The following is a 16,420-nucleotide window of genomic DNA, read 5'->3' as shown; positions in this document are numbered from 1 at the left end:
AGATCAAGGGACATCAGCTGGGTGTACTGGTGCCTTCATTTGGTGTTTGTGCTGGGTTGTGGTGCTTCGGACGGGCTGTAGAGGCAGGTTCTCCCGGACACATCAGCGTGACGCTGCACGAATCATGATTCTGAACGCTTATGCCACCTATTCCCATGACAAGCGCACGACGCCTACTCCCGTCATGACTGAGGCTGAACCGGGCAGATTTCGCTATTTAAAACTTTAAGCACAAAACCCCCCAAATTTTTTTTAGCCATTTCAGTTCTGAGGTTTCAGATGGCATTTCACTGCGAAACGTTTCAGCCATTTTGTGCTGAAACGCGTTTCATGGTGATGCTGGTTACCACTTTGGGTCCTGCACCTGCAGGCTGCACAGATATGTCCAGGTGGCTTCCAAGTGCGGGATGCACGTGACAATACTTGTTAAGTGTTGGATCTTGAAATAAAAGTGGGCGGAGTGGTAATAGAGTTTGTTGTAGATACCGTGAACTTCTAGACGAGATTTAGTCAAAGGAGAGCTTAGAGATCTAGGACACATCAGAGAGTTCAAAACCATGGCCTCCATAGTGTGGTGTCACAGAAGATGAGGATGGTTCTAGATGCTGCAGTGGATAAATTACTTCATTGTATACGATTCTTGATCTTGTAGTCTAAAAGTGGTAGGCATCGACCATACATCCCAAGTCTTTGAGAGAATTTGAACAATAGAACATCCGTGGGATCCATATAAAGTTTGCATTTGCCAAAGGTTCTTAAATTGCCAAAGGTTTTTAAGTTGCCAATTCATGCTTTTTGTGTGTCTTCAACTCATTTAACTTGTCCCAAGTCTTTGAGAGAATTTGAACGACATAACATCCATGGGTTCCATATAAAGTTTGTATTTTACCAAAGGTTCTTAAATTGCTAAAGGTTTTTAAGTCGCCAATTCATATGCTTTTTGTGTGTCTTCAACTCATCTAACTCGTGATTGAGTTCTATAACTATAATCTGGTGACTGTTTTGTGATATTCTTGTGAACTAAAAAGTGAAAGTAGCTTGTGTTTTCAGGGGATAAGAAATAAAGTTGACTAAAGTACCCATAGATTTTGAATGTTTTGGCAGGGTCAACTGATTTATTGAAATATTTAAGAGAAGTCAATGCCGTCATTTGTGGCAGTGACTCTGGAATGGTCCAGGCATCGACTGGAATTGTTTCAGCAATTCGGGATCAATTACAGGTCATACAGGTCACTAAACATTTACAATCTAATTTTCCAACTTTTATATGATAATTGTCATTTGCATGATATTTATGTGACCCCTCAGATCTATATTTCATGATGTTTACATGCGTGCACACCTATACATATTCATACATAAGAAGGATGAGCCCTATGTATGTGAATGGGAGAGAGTTAGGGTTAGAGTTCATGTGTGGGAGACATACACAGAGAAGCAAGGGAGAGAGAGAGAGAGTTGTGGGGATAAGTCAACTCATGGGAATTGAGTGTGTGACTCCCCTATCACACATGTATATTGCACTAGTACACAGTGTGCACTTAGTACATTAAAAGTACTAAGTGTACTATGTACTAGAACTTATGGGCTTGTACACACTATAAGGGTGGGCATAGTGCCTTTACCCCAACAACCTCCCACTTAAAGGCAAAGTGCCCTTAAATGAAGGAAAAGAAAAAATCAGCATGTACATGATAATATACAAGGCCATATCAAGGCTGAAACTGGCCTCATCCAATGCCCATCAAGTGTCTGCAATGAGCAAACCGCTCCGGAGGCAAACTCTTTGTCAACAGATCAGCCAGGTTGTCATCCGTATGAATCTTAACAAGCTGAATTTGCTTGTTCTCTATCACCTCTCTGATGAAGTGATACTTCACATCCACATGCTTCGTCTTTGCATGAAAGACAGGGTTCTTTGCCAACTGGATGGCACTCTGACTGTCACAATGCAACAATGGAATATCCCCTGTATAGCCCAAATCAACCACTAACCGAGATAGCCATAATGCCTCCTCACAAGCCTCTGTGGCTGCAATATACTCGGCCTCTGTAGTAGATAAGGCTGTGCACTTCTGCATCCTGGATATCCATGACACAGCACCTCCTGTGAATGTAAACACATAACCGGTAGTAGACTTCCGGTTATCTGGATGACCGGCATAATCCGAATCCGTGTAACCATGCACTAATGCATCCTGTTTGCCAAAACAAATGCACATATCCTGTGTGCCCTTCAGGTATCTCATGACACCTTTCACTGCTTCCCAATGCTTCTTGCCAGGGTTGGCCATGTATCTAGAAACCACTCCCACTGCAAATGCAATGTCCGGCCTAGTAGCAACCATGGCATACATGAGACTGCCACAAGCTGAAGCATACGGAATCTTGGCCATATCAGCCCTGCCACTATCTGACTGTGGGCTGTCCATAGCACTGAGTTTCACATATGGAGGCAAAGGAGTACTAGTCTTCTTCCCCCCGTCCATATTGAACCTCTACAAAACTTTGCCAATGTATTCCTTCTGAGACAAATACAACACATGCTGATTTCTGTCCCGAAGTATCCGCACACCCAAAATGTGATTTGCATCACCCAAATCCTTCATATCAAAGGTTTGATGCAGCCTCTGCTTCAAGGCATCCATCTCCTTACGAGATTTCCCGGCAATCAACATATCATCAACATACAAGATGAGGATCAATAGACTGCCATCCAAAGCTTTCAAGCAGTGATCTATGTCACTTCTCCTGAATTTTTGGGATTTCATGAATGTATCAAATTTATGATACCATTCCCTTGGTGCCTGTTTGAGCCCATAAAGACTCTTTTTCAGCTTGCATACAAGCTTCTCCTTTCCACTCACTGCATAACCCTCTGGCTGTTGCATATATATCTCCTCATGGAGATCACCGTGAAGAAAAGCAGTCTTCACATCCATCTGAATCAAGTCCAGATCATCATGCGCAACCAAAGCTAATACAGCTCTAAGTGTGGTCATTTTGACCATTGGAGAGAAGATCTCCTCAAAGTCCACACCATATTCCTGCTTGAAGCCCTTAGCCACTAACCTGGCTTTGTATCTTGGCTTTGCATCTGGTGCAACTTTGAGTCTGTAAGCATCAAGTAGTCAATCCCTGGAACAAACCTGTCAGGGGCTCTGGAGGGTCTTGTGGACCTCCGTACCCAATGACCATCATTTGCAGGTTGCTGTCCAGCCTGCATATCACCTATTGGTGGCTCCTGTTCCATGCCATAAGGCTGAAAAATCATGCCCGGTATCTCCTCTAACTGTGGTATATCCATAGGGATATCTTCTGCCATCTCTGGCTGTCCATTTGGACCATTTTCAGCACCATTTAAGGGCTGGTTTTGCTGCTGTAATGGCTGATTTACAGCCCTTGGTTGTTGTCCATGATGTCCATCATCATCAAAGATGACTCTGCCAGGCTCCTGTTGCCTTGCAGGCTCCTTATACATGCATGTTTCATAAAAAATGACATCATTGTTGCGTATAATCTTGTTGGAAATAAGTGCACACTAGGTGTACTATTTCTCTAGTCTAGTTGAGTCTTTGTGTCTTGAGTCTAGTGCCATGTGGCACCTCTACATTTATCCCATAAGTCAGTCTACTCAATCTTGTACTTCTCACCTATATATTGTGGGTGTCACATCAATGAAAGTATCTATCTTGTGTCTTGTCTACACTCATTTCAAGGTATGTCTAAACTTTGTGTTTCCTTTTAGTCTTGCTCTCATTTCAGTTTCAGTTTTAGCTTTGTCTCTTTCCCATTTTTTGTTACATGGTATCAGAGCAGGTTTATCCTGGCTCCCTTCAACCCATCATAGCCTTAGCTCATCGACTATCTACTTGCTGCTCTTGCTCTCCACAGTCCACGGCAGCTCAAGCTCTACCCATTCCTATTCGCCCCTGTTTCCTGTAAGCGACAGCCTGCAGTCGCTTGGTTCAGAACAGGCCGCCCTGCCTCTGCTGTTGGCCGCCGCCTTTGCTGTTGGCCGCCGCTTAGCTGGCCCTGCTTTTGGTAGTCGACCTGCTGCTGCAGCAGCTCAGCAATTTTTTGGAGCCGCCTAAGCTTTGGATGTTTATCATACTACCCTGATGCGTTCCTTTGGCTGCCTTCTTCATCAACTCAAGGGGCTGTCTCTGCCTGGGATTTATTGCGCTTGAAAAGTCTACAAGGTACTGTGCATTGTCTCCTTCAGTTTGCTGGTCAGTCCCTTTGTTATCCTCATATCTGCAAACTACTAATTTCTCATGCTTCGATGGGCTGTCACATGCTATGGCCTTGACAAGTGGTGAGAGAGCCGGTTTGTAAAAACAATTTGGATCTTTTCTTTCATTTATTTCTGCAATCTTGTAAGGGAATAGACACTGCCCTTGCATTCTAGCAAGAGGTAAGACCTTCCCACATGGCCTCTTCTACTCATTCTCTCATGTCTATTGACAAATTCAATGGGTCCAACTTTCATACTTGGCAAATCAAAATCAAGTGCCATCTTATGAAAGAAAGTCTTTGGGACGTTGTTCACCCTGCTGCTCCCGAAGATTCCGACATTGAGAAAGTTATCACTTATGCTCCCACTGCCAAGAATGACAAAGCCTATGCTATCATCTTGCTTGGTCTTGGAGATGATTACATTCATCACATCTCCGACATACAGTCTGCTTCTCGAGCATGGATTACTTTGGATACCCTTTTTGGACCCTGCTTTAAAAACTCACTCATGATCTCATTCTTTGATCTATATATGCAGGAGGGAGTTACTATAGCCTCTCATGTCAATTATTTTCGTAGTCTTATGGTTCAGCTTGCATCAGTGAAGTCCCCCATCTCCGAAGATATTGCTATTGCTGTGCTTCTCAAAAGCTTACCTGACACCTATGCTACACTTGTCACTACCTTCAAGTATCACAATAATCCTACTCTTGAAGGTATCATCAATGCTCTCCAAGAAGAGGAAAGAACAAAACAACAAAAGGTAACTGACACTGCATTTCTAGCAAAGAAAGGAAGTTCTAAGGTAAGAAAGCCTTGCATCCATTGTGGAAAAACTAATCATCTAGAGAAGGACTGCTTCAAGGCTCATCCATGCACCATTTGTGGCCGTGATAATCACCGGGAGAAGGACTGCTACTCTAAACCCTCTACATCAGCCCCCGCATCTACCTCAGCCCATGTTGCTGCAGCATCTTCATCGGCAGATCTTGCTGTTCATTCCTCACATGATGAGGAGTGGGCTTTCTGATTACTTCACCTTTCTTTTCTACCACTTTGACCACCGATGATGTATGTCAAGGGGTTCTAGTGTCTTACTCATTATGCTTTTCGACCTCTCTCTTGTCCCTACCCAAGAGGCAAAGATTGCCCTTGAGGAGGGGATGTCTTCAAGGTCATCTTTCTGTCTACAGTCAGTCTTCTGTCTATCTAGTCTTGTCTGTCTGTCTATTTGTCTATCAATCTGACTGTGTCTTGTTTTAGATCCATCTTGTCCCTATCCTTGTGGACCCATTTGAGGATATCACTTGAGGAGGGGTGTCTCAGGATCTTTGTCTGTCATGTCTTCTGTCTTGTCTCTCAGTCTATAAGTCTTTATGTCTGTTTTCTGTCTTCTAGTCTTGTCCATCTTGTCTTCTAGCTTGTCTCTCAATCCTTATCTAGTCTCTCCTTCTTGGTGTTATCTTTTGTCATATCATAGTCTCTTGTCCTTTTGTCTTCCTCCTAGTGTCCACTTAGGGAGGGTGTTGGAAATAAGTGCACACTAGGTGTACTATTTCTCTAGTCTAGTTGAGTCTTTGTGTCTTGAGTCTAGTGCCATGTGGCACCTCTACATTTATCCCATAAGTCAGTCTACTCAATCTTGTACTTCTCACCTATATATTGTGGGTGTCACATCAATGAAAGTATCTATCTTGTGTCTTGTCTACACTCATTTCAAGGTATGTCTAAACTTTGTGTTTCCTTTTAGTCTTGCTCTCATTTCAGTTTCAGTTTTAGCTTTGTCTCTCTCCCATTTTTTTTTACAAATCTTTCTATTCACGGGATTCCAAAGTCTATACCCCATTTCACCTCTGTCACCATATCCTAGGAATATGCATTTGTGAGACTTAGGATCAAGTTTGGTGCGCATTTCCCTGCGTATGTGCACGTACGCAACGCAACCAAGCACTCTCAAGTGCTTGTATGACGGAGGCTTCCCTGTCCATACTTCTTCTGGCACTTTCCCACCAAGCCTCGTGTTAGGTGACCTGTTTATAAGGTGAACGGCTGTCATAACAGCTTCAGCCCAAAAACCATGAGGTAATGCAGCATGTGACAACATAGAACGGACCTTCTCCTGAATGGTCCTGTTCATCCTCTCTGCTGTCCCGTTTTGTGGAGGATCATAAGGAGTAGAGAGCTCCCTCTTGATGCCTTTAGCATCACAAAAGTCCTGAAACTGTTTGGACATATACTCTCCACCATTGTCGGAACGCAAAGCCTTCAGTGTTTTGCCAGTTTGATTCTCAACATGAGCAACAAACTTCTGAAACACTGAGAATGTATCACTCTTCAAACGAAGAGGATAGACCCACACCTTGCGTGTGGCATCATCAATAAAAGACACAAAATATTTTGCCCCTCCCAAAGAAAGCTGAGGCATCTCACATACATCTGTATGCACAAGCTCTAACTGAGCATCTTTCTGTCCAAGAGCTTTCTTGTGGGGGCAGTGTAGTTGCCTACCATATATACAATGCTCACAAAACTGAAAACTTGAAAACTTTAGAGAAAGCAAGTAACCCAAACGAGACAATTGCTCCATTCCTTTGACACTCATGTGTCCCAACCGGCTATGCCACATAGAGATTTGCGGCAGCTCGGTTGCATTTACATTAGCATGGTGACAAACACCTGCATGCATGAAGTAAAGAGTGTCCACCTTAGAGCCTCTAGCAACAACCAGTGAGCCCTTACTAATCTTCCACTTTCCACGACCAAATGTGGTAACATAATCAGCATCATCAAGCTGTCCAGTAGAAAGCAGATTCTTCTTGATCTCAGGCACATGCCTGACATCATGGAGCATAAGCTGTGAGCCATCTGAAAACACAAGCCTCACATCACCTCTGCCAAGAATCTTGCATGCATGGTTATCACCCAAATAAACCACTCCTTCATTGCCAGCAGTATACCTGACAAACAAGTCTCTGCAACCTGTGACATGAAAGGAGGTACCTGAATCAATGATCCATGAGTGCATACCATGACCACCTGTAAGAAGTGAATGGGCATCAAGTGAAGACGTAAATAGGACCTCATCCTCACTGTCACCTGCATGTGACACATTGACTTCTTCAATCTTGACTTCACTTTTGCCCTTTGGCTTTACATCTTTGGCTTCATCTTTGTCTTTGTCTTTGCCTTTTCCCTTTTCCTTTTGATCATTTTTCCATTTGTAGCATTGCTTTTTGATGTGTCTCTTCTTGCCACAATAATGGCATTCCAAGTCCTTTTTGGAGCGGGACTTGCTCCTTCCCCGTTCTTGGCTTTTACCCCTTTGCATATGACAGCATAGCATTCGAATTGCTAGTGGCTGTCCTGAATGTGTCCCAACTCTTTGGCAAAGTGCATAAGAGAAAAGTGGCTTTGAACTCATCGTCCATTGCCAACTTTTGATTAATAACTTGGCTGACAATACCATTAAACTCATTTAGATGGGCTGTCATAGACGCCCCTTCCTTCATCTGAAGACCTATGAGTTTCTTCAACCAATACACTTTGCTTGAGGCACTTTACTGGGCATACAAGTCCTGCAATCTTTGCCACATTCCGCAAGCTGTCTTCTCTTCACGAATGCTGAAAAGTAAAGAGTCTGACACAGACAACATGATAGTAGATCTTGCCAGCTCATCCATATCTTCCCACTCTTCAGCAGTAAGAGAAGCGGGCTTTACACCCCTTTCTTTGCGATAACTTTTGCGCTTGGCTCTTACGTGTTCACGCGCTGCTTTCGCCTAGCGCAGGTAGCCAAGGTTGAATGCACTGGCCTGTTATATTGATGCCCGCCTGCCTAGTGGATAGCACTACACCACTTCGCGCAGGCCTCCTCGCTTTCCGCCCACCTGCTGTGCGCTGTGATGGTTGCTGTAGGCGCCTGGCTGCTCAGCGCTGACATGCCTTTCCCCACGTTCAACACAGACAGCGCTTCTACACGCTTTGCTTTGCTACCTAAGCCAGGAGAGAAATCAACGCCTGCACCTTCTTCTCCTCTACAGCAAATTCGACACCACCATTGTTGGAAGTTCAGGCTCTGATACCAGTTGAATGGGAGAGAGTTAGGGTTAGAGTTCATGTGTAGGAGACATACACAGAGAAGCAAGGGAGAGAGAGAGAGAGAGTTGTGGGGATAAGTCAACTCATGGGCATTGAGTGTGTGACTCCCCTATCACACATGTATATTGCACTAGTACACATAGTGCACTTAGTACATTAAAAGTACTAAGTGTACTATGTACTATAACTTATGGGCTTGTACACACTATAAGGGTGGGCATAGTGCCTTTACCCCAACAGTATGTACGCATGCATATATATATATATATATATATATATATATATATATATATATATATATACGTACGTACGTGCGTGCGTGCGTGCGTGCGTGCGTGCGTGCGTATGTATGTATGTATGTATGTATGTAACGACCTAGTCCTTAAGCCCAAGAACCTCGCCCAGCATGAACACGCAGCAATTCTTCCCTGTAGCGCGACTCAACATTTTTTTTCTTCCTTACGCTTAACCTAATCCACAACTATCAAAACAATCTCCTTCATCCACCGTGACCTCTGGCAGTGCCCGCCGTCTCCACCAAATGAAGCGATGAAAATTTATTTTATGTCATGCTCATATTGCTTCTACACGGGATCACAGCAAAGGTGTAGGAGGGAGAGGGCATGCTATTGCAAACAGGGATACGACCAATCCACAAAAAAAAACGCCATGAACAGAAATTCAGCACGCATCTGAATATTCCGCCTTGCTTGCTTGCATATATATATGTATTGTACACACACACCGTTGTTTTTTTTCTCTCGTAGCAACTATCCTTACTTAGCAACCCATCACCTCCCTTTCTCTAGAATGATCCACACTCATCCATTTACACCAAATCCTACAAGCCTTAATTAAAACCACTCTACCCCCTCCCATAAAACTACATGACGTCTCTAGAAAAAGAAAATTCCGTATCTTCCCGAGTAAACCTCCGATTTTTATGATCTCGGTGGCAACTCGAAGCTCCGGAAATCCCCCATGTCCTTCTGGACTCCATAGCGGAGAGGGGTTACAAGATTAAAATTTCTTCCATTGCCTTGTAGAAATTAAAATTTTTACATCTCATTCCTCCCCCCCCCACCCCCCCCCCCCCCCCCCCCCCCCCCCTCAGGCTGCCAAGATTAAACATAAACTTGGCAGCTTGGCAAAGGAATAAAACTCCACACTTTCAACACATGAAAGACCTGTTATAAGCTGGCTGTATATAGCATCAAACTCTCGCATTTATTCTGACTGTAAACTGCTGTAAAAAGACTGTACATATCAGCAAAACCTCACACATCTTGTCTTACTTTGAACTTCTTCAAACGGAACCCATTTATCCGCTCACCGGGCCCTTGCTGGCCAAGTTCTTTGATGTCATAGGTCCCATTGGCATATGTCTTCAGAACCACATAAGGACCTTCCCACCTCACTAAAAACTTTTTGTCCAATCTATTATCGAGCCTGTTATCATATTTTAGTACCAAATTGCCTTCATTGAAATCCTTCCAAGTAATCATGTCGTCCATCCTGGCTTTCATGGCCCTCTGAGTTGCCTCATTTGTCATTAGTGCCTCTCTCCTTTGCTCATCTAATTTTTCCAGCAAAGCTAACCTAGCTGCACATGTTTTTGTTTCATATAATTCATACTCCATTATTATCCTTAAAGTTGGTAACTCCAACTCAATTGGTAGGACAGCTTCTGTGCCATACACCAGGTGAAAAGGAGAGTACCCTGTGATAAGCCCACAAAGCCATGGGTAACCATTTTTCCCATTCAAATCTAGTCTTTTGAATCATTTTGGTCATAATATCACACACCGTACCGTGAGTCTTTTACTGAAAGTTCGGACAGCCATATTTGTAAAAGTTCACTTCGAAAAGCAGGTCCTTGATCCGTGACAACCTCAAGTGGGCATCCAAAGTGTGAGCAAATGTTCTCCATTAGAAAATTCACTACTAACTTAGCATCACACTTCACCACTGTTTTTGCCTCCGGCCACCTAGTAACATAATCAGTAGCTACCAATATATAAATACTTTCCATGACGAGAGCGGGGGAGTGGCCCCACAAAATCCAATCCCCACTTCTCAAATGGTCCCAAAGCCCGGATGGGATGAAGCGGACCTCTCTTCAACTCTCTCTTGCCGAAAGCCTGGCATGTATGGCACGTAGTGCACCATTTTTGGATATCCCTGTGCATGGTAGGCCAAAAGTACCCTGTTGCCAATATCTTTCTGGCTGTACTTTCATGTGCAAAGTGACCCCCACATAGATCTTCATGACATGCTTCCATTACTTGCTGTGCCTTTGTGGACCCAACCACTCGGCGAAGGATACTATCCTTGCTCATCCTGTTTAGAATATCACCCAATATGGTATATGGCTTAGCTTTTGCCATCAATCCCCTTTGCTCACTTTTCGACATATTTTGGGGAAATTCTCCCTGTTGCAAGTAGTCATATACCTCTTGCAAATCTTCTAAACCTGTATCCAATACCAGCACACATACTTCTTCTTTTAATGCTTCCTGAGCCAAAGCATCGGCTCGAACATTCTGCTCTCTGGTTATGTGTACAAATGCCTTCACTCCCAAATTTCTGCACAATTGTTTGGCCTCCTCCTGGAAGGGCTTAAGTGCCTAACTCCGAACTTGCCACACCTCCTACATTTGGGAAATGATCAAGAGGGAATCCCCAAATATACTCAGCCCTTGGACTTCTTTTTCTTGACTACGTTTTAGCCCCCATATCAGCGCTACATACTCAGCTTCATTGTTGGATTTCACACAGCCAATGGCCTTACCTTTTGCCACAATCTCTTTCCCCTCTGAATCACATAGGTAGATCCCCACGCTTCCTTTTCCGGTCCTATGCTCTGATACCAATGTAACTCGCGGTGGTGAGTGCCCGGGGGACTAGGGCCTTTGACACACTTGTTGATACCATCATTAGGGCAGCCTGTAACAGTGGTAGAGGCTAGTGTGCAGCAAGAGAGCCTCCGTTAATGAAGAGAGAGGGCTCCAATTTATAGATTTGGGCCTCCCATGAGTTAAAATGGCAAGAGAAGGCTACAATGACAAGTGGAGAGCCACACAATAGCTGAAGTGATAAGTGTGAGGCCACTTGTCTCACTTTCATCCATTTTTTAACAGCCTTATACCAAATAATTCTGTTGTCATAACACATGTCTCTTCGGAAGTACCTCCTTCTGTACTTGTGTCATACTCATCATACTCGGTATAAGATGACTCTTCTGATACCTCATTCTTCACTAACTCTTTTTTTTTTTTCACTTTTCAAATTGTATTTAACCTTCTTCTTACCATCATTCAAAATCAGCTCTCCAGTTGCCCATTTTTGCACCGTTCCCACCTGTGGCAGCCAAGGTCTCCCCAATATGATGGGATAAGCATTTTTATCTGGCTTAGTTGGCAACATATGGAAAGTACATATGGCTGTCACATCATATACATCTACTCTCACTGCTGTAATAGCTCCTGAAGACTTAGCTCGAGAGTTGTCTGCCATTTTAATTTTATACATGGAGGGAGCATCACACTTCAGTCCAAGCTCTTGCATGGTTTGCTCACTAATTACATTGATAGCAGCCCCACCATCCACATACACATCTTTAAGAGGCATGCCATTTATAGAAGCAGTTACCACTGGGATTTGATCATTCAAGTCAATGCTCACATCCTTAGTATCTGCTATCCCTTTCTTCTTCCTTGACCTACGAGAGCTGGCTGCCTTCATAAACTGCTGTCTCAAAGCTGGGCTGACTGCAAGTAACTGAGGGATGGTAATATTTGCCTTCACCCCTCGCAAATCCGTGATGAGGTCATAGTCTTGTATAACCCTGGCCAAGTGGGAAGTCTGCCAAGCCAATCCTTCGCCTGGAAGACTTCTTTTTCTTTCTCCTCCTTTCATACACTTTCCCATCATGGCCTTCATTTGCACTATTACTCTTCTCATCTTCACGACCCCATTTCCCCACAAACACCCCCACTTCCTGTAATTCTTGTTCCTTATTTTCCTGCTCTGCATCCAACAGAGACACCGGCTTATCATTCTCCCTTATTGCCTTCAACTTAGGACCATCATATTTCACATGTCCCTTTTCATGACATTGAAAGCATATGATATTACTATGATCACGCGGAAAGCGTGACTCTAGTCTGGGCACATTATTTGGAGGAGCTTGTACCAAATGTAGCTTCAGCTCACTAAATTCTGCCATCATCTTTTCCACATTTTTTTCCAGTTGGCTGCTACTAGTAGAAGGCATGGCAGCTGCATTATGCACAGCAGATGATGGGCCTCCTTTCCCTGGAATTGGTGGGATAGGCATGATTGGCTCTGCTTCCAACATTTTCTTCTTCTCCTTCCAACATTTTCTTCTTCTCCTTCGCTAAAGCCATCTGCAAAGCACCAGCATAGTTCTGAGGATCTTTTCCTTGAACCTTTCTCCTTAATTGGAGTTCCAAGCCTGCCAAGAATCTATTCAGTTTCAAATGCTCTAACCCAGTGGTGGGCATAAGTACAGGTAGCCTCCTTGGCTCACCTTCAGCCTGTCCATGACCATCTCCTGCCTCTGCAGCTATAGTCCTGGCAACAGCCACTTCATACTTAACCCATACTAACTCAAAACGTACTTCAAAGCACTTGACAGACTTTCCTTCCAACCGTCCCAACTGGTCCAACTGTACCAACAGGGCATTTGGAGATTCTTCCACCCCAAACCGTCTCTTTAAGGCATCAGTAACTGCCCCCCAATTATTTTTTACATTCTCTGTAAGTGTTGTGTGCCAGGCTAATGCCATCCCTTCCAAGAAGTCCGAAAGGTATTGGGCCCACAAATTCTCTTGCCAACCTGACATGCGGCTGGCTCTTACAAAGCTCCGAAGGTAGGCTTCGACATATCCTCCCCTTCTCTACCATGAAATATTGGTACTTCCACCATCTTTGTCACACAAAGAAAGATCACACCAAAAATCTGCTCTTGACCACCTAATTCTCTGGTCAAACTGTCTGTACTAGCAGGCTGTACTCTGTCCAAGGTCAACTTTGCATGGATAATTAAACCTGAACTGAATCTGTCACATAACAGTTAAAGACTCATAACAGTAGCCACAGCACTGCCTGTAATTTTGAGCATAGACCCACAACAAAAGCCCCTTCCTTGGCACTTGATTTTGCAGACAAAATGGTACCCTTACCATGCAGAACTTAGTCAACCAGTCAACTGTAAATTTTTTTAACTTGCACCTTGACTCTCACTCATTGCTCTGGCTGTCTCCTGCATTAGGATTTATATACCCAACAACAATTGCCACAGGGATCTCAAATGTAAACTCCTCATAATCACACACCAAGAAGGCTAAGTAGGCTGGATACTGTGTAGATTGAGCTGTACGGTACGCAGCATACGAGGGTCCTGGGGCAAAGAAGAGCTTATATATCACTTGTACTGCCATAATTCCACATAGATCAACTACCCAGCATATGGTTTACTTTTATGGCATAGCTCTACGTCAAAAGCCCCTTATCCTAATAACGACCTAGTCCTTAAGCCCAAGAACCTCGCCCAGCATGAACACGTAGCAATTCTTCCCTGTAGCGCGACTCAACATTTTTTTTCTTCCTTACGCTTAACCAAATCCACAACTATCAAAACAATCTCCTTCATCCACCGTGACCTCTGGCAGTGCCCGCCGTCTCCACCAAATGAAGCGATGAAAATTTATTTTATGTCATGCTCATATTGCTTCTACACGGGATCACAGCAAAGGTGTAGGAGGGAGAGGGCATGCTATTGCAAACAGGGATACGACCAATCCACAAAAAAAAAACGCCATGAACAGAAATTCAGCACGCATCTGAATATTCCGCCTTGCTTGCTTGCATATATATATATATTGTACACACACACCGTTGTTTTTTTTCTCTCGTAGCAACTATCCTTACTTAGCAACCCATCACCTCCCTTTCTCTAGAATGATCCACACTCATCCATTTACACCAAATCCTACAAGCCTTAATTAAAACCACTCTACCCCCTCCCATAAAACCACGTGACACCTCTAGAAAAAGAAAATTCCGTATCTTCCTAAGTAAACCTCCGATTTTTATGATCTCGGTGGCAACTCGAAGCTCCGGAAATCCCCCATCTCCTTCTGGACTCCATAGCGGAGAGGGGTTACAAGATTAAACCTTCTTCCATTGCCTTGTAGAAATTAAAATTTTTATATCTCAGTATGTATGTATGTATGCATACATACATATATACACACACACACACACACACACACACACACACACACATATCTGAGTTGCAGGAAACGTTTCCTGGTAGGAAACGGCAAGACCCGGGAAACGTTTGGAAACGCCAAACTCAATTACTAGGAAACGTCGGGGGTAGGCTCAAGTTTAAGGTAAAAAAACAGAAGTACAAATATATCTTTTTACAAAAAAATTAAAGTACATGTACAAATTCAATTATTGACCGGTAAGCACCATTAAAAGATGAAAAACAAAGCAGAACAATGGAAGACCATCATGGCTGAATTTCATTAATCAATCATTCTACAAGATAGAAATTGTTTACATGGGAAGTACACCTTCATCTTCAAACTGATCCTCAAAACACTCATATATAGAATCCTCCTCTAATACATCCCATGCCTGGCATGGACCTGAAGAATAAGAGGGCTGTTTCCGTGATATGAGCCTAAGATTACTGTGCACAAAGACCAAGTCATCTGCCTTCGTATGACCCAGCCGGTTCCGCTTCATGGAATGTATGAAGCCATAGGTCGACCAATTTCTCTCACATGCTGAAGCGCTAGATACTTGAGATAAGACACGAATAGCCAATCTCTGTAACATAGGAGTACCTGTACCATAGTTCTCCCACCATGCAATAGGAGAAAGCTTTTGCATGTCCGCTAAAGCTGAAGACTCTGCAAAATCCCCCTGTAGTCCAATGTACTGTGACAATTGTGCTTTGTACTCTGTCTTCTCATCTTCATCTTTGCCCACCCTATCCAACGTCTTTCTCCACCCTTTCATCACATCCTTGTCCTTGTATGGTCGCTTCATAAACCACATTGGGTTGAGGACATAAGCTGTTGCATGAAGAGGAGAATGAAGCATTTCCCAACGCTCTTGTGCAAGTATCCGAATCTCCTCGTACTCGTCGTTGCCGTCTATGTATTCTTTCAATATCTCCTTGATTTTCTCTAGCATCTGATCAATGCCCTCATAAACCGTACCCATGACCGGTTCATCTCTATCCACCATACGAAGCATTGCCATGACCGGCCACAAGACCTTGACATACTTCTCTATGTCCTCCCAAAAAGGAGTAGACAAGAGTTGCATCTCTATGTGCAAAGCATACTCGTTGTTTCCCTTCCATGCATCCCACTCCTCGCTTGTGACTAGCTGCTTCAAGGGACTCTTCACCTTCACCAATCTCTACAACATCATGAAGTTTGAAGCAAATCGAGTATCACCTGGCCTAATGAGCTTGAGCTTGGAGTGTTTGCTGAACATGGCCCTTGTTGCATCATGATTCAAAATGAACTGCTGGACTTCTTTGCCTTGGGTGATAGCTCGATCCATCCACTCGATTAGGACCAAGTCCTTCAGTAGAAGATTCAAGCAATGAGTTGCACATGGTGTCCAAAAAATATGGGGATATGCTTGCTCCACCAAGTGACCTGCAAGCTTGCAATTGGCAGCACTATCCGTAATTACTTGCACCACATTGTCCACACCGACCTCCCTAATGATGTCCAAAAGAGCTTCTGCAACAAACTCCCCTGTTTTTTGGTTCCCGGATGTATCGATGGATCTCTTGAATACCACACCTCGAGCACTGGAGACAATAAAATCAATCAAGGGCCTCTTTGCGGTGTCTGTCCATCCATCAGACACAATGGAGCACCCAAAGTGTGGCCATGAAGCCTCTGCCCCCAAGAGACGACTGCAAACCCTGTCTTTTTCCTTGTCCAAGAGTGTGGTGCGAAGCTTCTCATAGTTTGGGGCTTTGTAACCCTTACCAAAAGATGCTATTGCACCCACCATGTCA

General features: G+C 43.8%; 2 protein-coding genes across 5 annotated transcripts in view; one reads left to right on the top strand and one right to left on the bottom strand.

Moving 5' to 3' along the window:
• Positions 1–16,420, top strand: part of LOC147630600 (uncharacterized) — a 64,640-nt gene that overhangs the window by 40,170 nt on the left and 8,050 nt on the right. For 2 of the 4 annotated variants that reach the window (XM_086810534.1, XM_086810536.1), the window contains exon 2: positions 1,086–1,229. In XM_086810534.1, the coding sequence (XP_086666660.1) occupies positions 1,086–1,229 (144 nt within the window). The remainder of the gene's footprint in view (positions 1–1,085; positions 1,230–16,420) is intronic. The other 2 variants (XM_086810537.1, XM_086810535.1) reach the window with 1 other exon arrangement.
• LOC147630601 (uncharacterized) lies at positions 14,659–15,731 on the bottom strand. The gene has a single exon (XM_086810538.1). The coding sequence runs from the start codon at positions 15,706–15,708 to the stop codon at positions 14,929–14,931; it is 780 nt and encodes a 259-aa protein (XP_086666664.1). The 5' UTR covers positions 15,709–15,731; the 3' UTR covers positions 14,659–14,928.

Source organism: Cibotium barometz, chromosome 16 (assembly GCF_041138505.1).
Source record: "Cibotium barometz isolate CiBa-2024 chromosome 16, ASM4113850v1, whole genome shotgun sequence".
Lineage (NCBI taxonomy): Eukaryota > Viridiplantae > Streptophyta > Polypodiopsida > Cyatheales > Cibotiaceae > Cibotium > Cibotium barometz.
The sequence above is the reverse complement of the archived record's forward strand: the minus strand, read 5'-3'. Positions and strand labels throughout refer to the sequence as shown.